Source organism: Triticum dicoccoides, chromosome 2B (genome assembly GCF_002162155.2).
Source record: "Triticum dicoccoides isolate Atlit2015 ecotype Zavitan chromosome 2B, WEW_v2.0, whole genome shotgun sequence".
Taxonomy (NCBI): domain Eukaryota; kingdom Viridiplantae; phylum Streptophyta; class Magnoliopsida; order Poales; family Poaceae; genus Triticum; species Triticum dicoccoides.
The window spans coordinates 22451517-22457093 of NC_041383.1; the positions used below are offsets into that span (position 1 = coordinate 22451517).

The 5577-nt window shown below is 45.3% G+C and overlaps 1 protein-coding gene across 1 annotated transcript; it reads left to right on the forward strand.

Moving 5' to 3' along the window:
* The first annotated feature begins 4104 nt into the window (after window positions 1-4104).
* LOC119366876 lies at window positions 4105-5088 on the forward strand. Its single transcript, XM_037632567.1, has one exon. It carries the CDS (start codon window positions 4278-4280, stop codon window positions 4875-4877), a length of 600 nt encoding a protein of 199 aa, XP_037488464.1. The 5' UTR covers window positions 4105-4277; the 3' UTR covers window positions 4878-5088.
* Window positions 5089-5577: the final 489 nt, after the last annotated feature.

The following is a 5577-nucleotide window of genomic DNA, read 5'->3' on the forward strand; positions in this document are numbered from 1 at the left end:
CGGGCTAGCATCGTGAGGCAGGGGAGCGCGAACTCCTTGACAGGTTCCATTTTGTCCACCGTTGACGCGTCTTATAGTAGCGTACTATTTATTATTTGTAGAATCTCAATGTGAAGTTGTACTCTACGAAACAGATTTTGGCCCCATTTTTAATACTATAAAGCAACATGACTGAACGATACAATGTAGTGAGAAAACCTTCATACATGCAGATCAAATAAACAACCAGACAAGAGGAATCGCACAGCAAAAAACAGCGCTCAAGAGCACTAAAAACGACACAAATACAAGGACGAGCATCAGTATAAGCGAAACCGACGCGGACGCCACTCCACAAGCCAAGGCACATGAGCTCCACTACAACGCGGCCAGGAGGACAACGACTCAAAGTATCACCGCCGCCGTGTCCAAAGGGATGGAAAAGGGTTTGTACCCAGAGCCCTGACACGGGAGAGAGAACCTCAACAGCGCCCTCATAAGGGGAAATGACACCTGCAGGCGCCGCCGCTGTCGGTGCCAAAGTGTAGAGCTTTAGTTCAATAACTCACTCGTACCGTGACGAGGCACCTGAACCACCCGCGAGCACATCAAAACTACCTCTGGCTAAATTATATGAAGAAGTGGAGCAATGGTATCCACCCCCGTTGCAAGCAAATGGCGATATAATGTAAGGCATGCGATAGCTGCTGTTATGAGACTACATTTAAATCATTGCAGGTGGTCTTTGGGTATACTAGTAGATTTTATTTACATCTAATTGATTTTAACAGTTACGTGGCAAACTATTTACCTGTTATATCTAATATTTAATATTTTTCAATCAAATGCAAAAATAGGAGTTTCATGTTTCAACTTATGCAGTACTTTTTGTTCTAGAAGAACTACTGAAGGGATAATATGTTTGGTGGGCATTGACAGAGATATGATACCTTTGTTAGTGAAGTGTGCACACAATAAGTAATTTAACAAGTGGTTAAGCCAACCTCCTGAAAAGCCCCCCCTTTCCTCTACTAGCAAAATTCTTAAATAGTCTGTCTTTTTCTAATATATATGGAGTGAGGTTCTGGAATAGTATTTGATAGACATAGCACAAACCACATATAGCCAATTTTCTCATACATTATGTTAAGCCACTAACAATGTGGCTTTTAAGAGTTCTAAACTTTACTTTTATGTTGTAATTTCATGGTATGTTGTGAACTAACTTTTTTCTTTCTAAAAATAATATCTTATTGTTTATGGAATTTTTGCGATCAATGAGAAAACAAGAAAAATATGGTGGAATGGAAAAGCGGGGTAAATCCTGGTAGCTGATGATACACATATTCAAATATTTTCCCCTTTTCTACCATATCATTTACTCCCTCCGTTTCTAAATATAAGACATTTTAGAGATTTCAATACGAACTACATACGGATATATACAAACATATTTTAGAGTGTAGATTCACTCATCTTATATTTAGGAACGGAGGGAGTAGTACTTAATTTTCTCCCCCAAATGCTACAAGGCTCCATCTCAATTGAGACAAAGGTAGTGTCGCTTACAACAAGCTTTAGAATACATGACGATTTGAAACTTTAGAGTATCTTGATTGCTCGAGAGGTTAAAGCTTATGGTTGTTGTCACACATCTACTTTTGTTGTTGTGCTTTATGGTGCATGGTATGCAACTTGAATTTTTTTTGTATTTCATTTTGCTCTTTTACTGAAGTACTCCCTCTGTAAACTAATATAAGAAGGTTTAGATCACTATTTTAGTATTCTAAACGCTTTTATATTAGTTTATGGAGGGAGTATCAATTTATTCCACACGATTCTGGATAACATATTAAGAGCCATTTGGAACACCGTTTTGCAAGTTTGGGATACGCTAGGATAGTAGGAGTCATGTGGATATTTAACTCTAGGTATAACAGGAATAAAGAAGAAAACAAGAGAAATATGGCAGGACGCCGAAAAAGTAGAATTCCGGTAACCAATGTTAAGTATTCATATAACAATATTTTCTCCATGATTTTCCTAAGCTTTATATCCCCCCAAATGGTACAAGGCTCCGTCTCGATAGGGATATATGCATTGTTGATTTAGAATGAGCTCTAGAATTTGAGGCAATTTGCAACTTTCTTTTACTCCTTCTGGTCCTTTTTACTCCGCATACAAGATTTTTCTGAAGTCAAACTTCATAAAATTTGACCAACTTTATAGTGAAAATATTAATATTCACAATATGAAATGAATATCAATGGATGTATCATGAAGCAAATGTAAGGAGGTAAGGTATAAGGGACCGTTTGGCGAGCTAAATTATAAGAGATCAACTAGTGATGCTCTAACATATAGACCTAGGATGCATGTCCTTGCTTTTCAGATTCCACATTAGGATAAAGTGTGTCATCTCGCAGACAATAGGCAATACTCTCGCTATAAAGAACTATAAAGGCATCTCCAACACCAACTCTGAAACCGCCCGCATACGTCCGGACCGCGGGCCGTCCAACGCGGGCATGTATCAGTCGGCCGAGCGGTCCGAACGTGTTTTCTCCCGCAAATTGAATACAAAGTGGGAGGGCGAGGGGGTTGTGGGTGTCCAGACAACAGCCACGTAGGACTCCGATACCCCCGGCCCACTCAATCCCCCTTATCAGTTCCATTTCCTTCCACTCCACCCCCTCTACCCCTTGCTTTGCATCTGCACCCTCCACCTCCGCCGTGGCCGCTGTATGTCTCCGGCCACCACAGAGGCATTGTTGGACGTCCGCAACCAGCACCGAGACGCTCGATCGTCTTTACGACGGCATTGTCTACCCTGGAGCCGTTTGAACCAGGTACACTCCGCCCCCATGTCGACGACCCCCATGGCGGACACCACGCTCGGCAGGTGTTTAGTCAAATGCCATTAAGCTTTTTTTCGAATGCTATGTCGTTTTCTAGAGTACGAAGGATGGCAAGCTACTCGACCATGGAGGATCAGTTGTTGTGTGATGCGTGGTTGACTGTATCCTTCGTAGGCAGCAGAGGGGGGGACCTTCTGCCGGCAAATGCATGAATCGTTTTGCGACCATTGCATGCGGCAGAGGACGAGATCGTAAGTTTTGCTTTCTCTTACTCAACTTGTTGACTGATTCGTTCACTTAACGTTGGTTTACATATTATGTAGTCCACACGCGCTGTCTTGATGTACCACAAGACAGTGGGACGGCCATTTACATACACACACTGTTTGATGAATCTGGAGGGGGAGTATGTGTTGGACAACATGATCCGCTGATGAAAAACTTGTTGAACATCCGGTTAATCTAGTCGAATTTAAGACATTGTTGTACTAGACTTAATTTGCATGTTACGTATGGATAATTTGTGCTATTTTCTATTCGAACTTTAATGAATATCAGTCGGTTTGCATGAATTCATCTGATTAGTTCAAATGCAGATTGAAATGTATGCAAACATTGGATGGCCGCCTTCCGCGTCCTCGTATCCGTGTTTTCGGACTGATCCATGAAGAATGGGGGTGGAAATTTATAGGTTGCCCATTGGAGATGCTCTAAGATCATTTAGATCACTCGTTTTCTTTTTCATCTTAGCAAAGAATGGTACAGGGTGAATGCGAGGCGTGGCTGGACTGTGTGGAGAAATCATGCATACATGAGCTGCAGGAACAATCCTGTGGAGTAACGGACAAGCAGCTAGCTGGCTGGAGCTGCTAGTAGTGCTGCATGCATGCCACTCGGACCATGCATGGCAACCACCGGGCCGGGTGGGTAGAACGCCGCTATCAACTCGACTCGATTGGATGTCCACTCCGCCCATGCGTGCTGGCCTAAATCGATCGTTTGCGCCTTTCAGGTTTGGCATGATTGATCACACGCCAGTAGTAGCAGTTGCACGTTTCTGTGGAGCCTAAATAAGAATATTATACTAGGTGTAGTGGCATTTCCGTTCAATTTACGCAAGATGCACGACTCTCAAAAGTAGATCCAGCAATTGGCCGTGTTATAATTCAAATGTATATATATATTTGTTTGGGGTGAAATGAATCATTTGGTTGATTAATTAATTCAGAGTAGTTGAACCACCCATGATCTGAAGAGGCTTGTCCAGCTCACTCACTCACTCACTCCCACACTCGTACGTGCACCGCTATAGCTCCTCTCTCTCACCTCATCTTCTACACCCGTCCACTGTATAGCTTGGAAGGTAGCAGCAACTGGGGAACAGCTAGCTAAGCACCGCTGCACCGGTGGCGTGCCGGAAGGAGAAGCATATCGGAGGGGATGCCGACGGTGCGGCGGCGGAACCCGGACGTGCACGTGAAGGCGCTGGAGGGCATCGTGTCGGCCAACACCTTCCTCACCGTGGCCGTCTTCATCGGCATCACGGGCACCATCACGCCCTCCTCCACCGTCCCGCGGAACTGCGTCGCCGGGGACGACATCGCCCAAAACTTCTTCCTCTTCGAGATCCTCTCCTTCGGCTTCTACCTGCTGTCCAGCCTGGTGGCGCAGGGCATGAAGCTGTCCGTCACGCTGCTGGCCGCCGGCGACGACTTCTACGGCGACGGCGAGCAGAAGCCGGTCATGACGGACGACTGCGAGGAGATGCCGGCGTGGCGCGCCGCGGGCCCCCGGGAGCGGCGCCGCGCCGTGCTGCGGTACGCGCGGCCCATGATGCTGCTGGCCGCCGCGTGCTCCATCATGGGCACCTTCTTCCTGCTGCTCTCCATGATCGACGCCATCCAGCTCAAGTTCGGGATCCTGTCCTGCAACATCCCGCTCGCCGTCGGCGCCACCTTCGCGCTCTCCGTGCTCGCCGTCTCCGGCCTGCTCTTCTACGGCTGCACCGTCGGATACGCGCTCTACAACTACCTGCCGTGACCGCGACCGCTCACCCGCTTGCCCACCCACACCTAACTCTTCTCTGCCTTTGTTTACAGTCTCCTTTTTCACTTTTACAGTGCGCGGTTAATATATATTCTGGGATTAGTTTTCTCTTAGTGTAAGAAGTACTCCCTCCGTTTCTAAATATTTGTTTTTTTAGAGATTCAAATGGACTATCACATACGGATGTATATAGACATATTTTAGAGTGTAGATTCACTCATTTTGCTTCGTATGTAGTCGTTTAAACCTCTAGAAAGATAAATATTTAGAAACAGAGGGAGTAGTACAGTACATATTTTATTGAAAGGAATGGTACGGTATTCGTTTCCAGAAAGTAAGGAGTGCATTTGAAGAAATTTGTTGCCTCGACAGTCGAGATCCATGAGATTATTAGTTAAGCACGCACATACTACATCGGGTGTGATCTGGCATCTTGCAGTTCCTTCCAAAACTAGTAATTGTGCACGTGCACGCACGTGTGACTTTAGTAAAAAAAGGTTTGCATTAAGTTTCTGAACCCTAAACTTGTATGCATACTATTATACCTACTTAGACTTCTAATCCCTAAAATCGGAACCCTAAATCTAATTCTCAAGCTGCCAACAACCTGCGCTAGCAGGCCAACCGGCCAAGGTCTGCGCCCTTCATTATGCCGGCATGGAAGAGAGAAGCCAATGACTGAGGGGCGGGACGG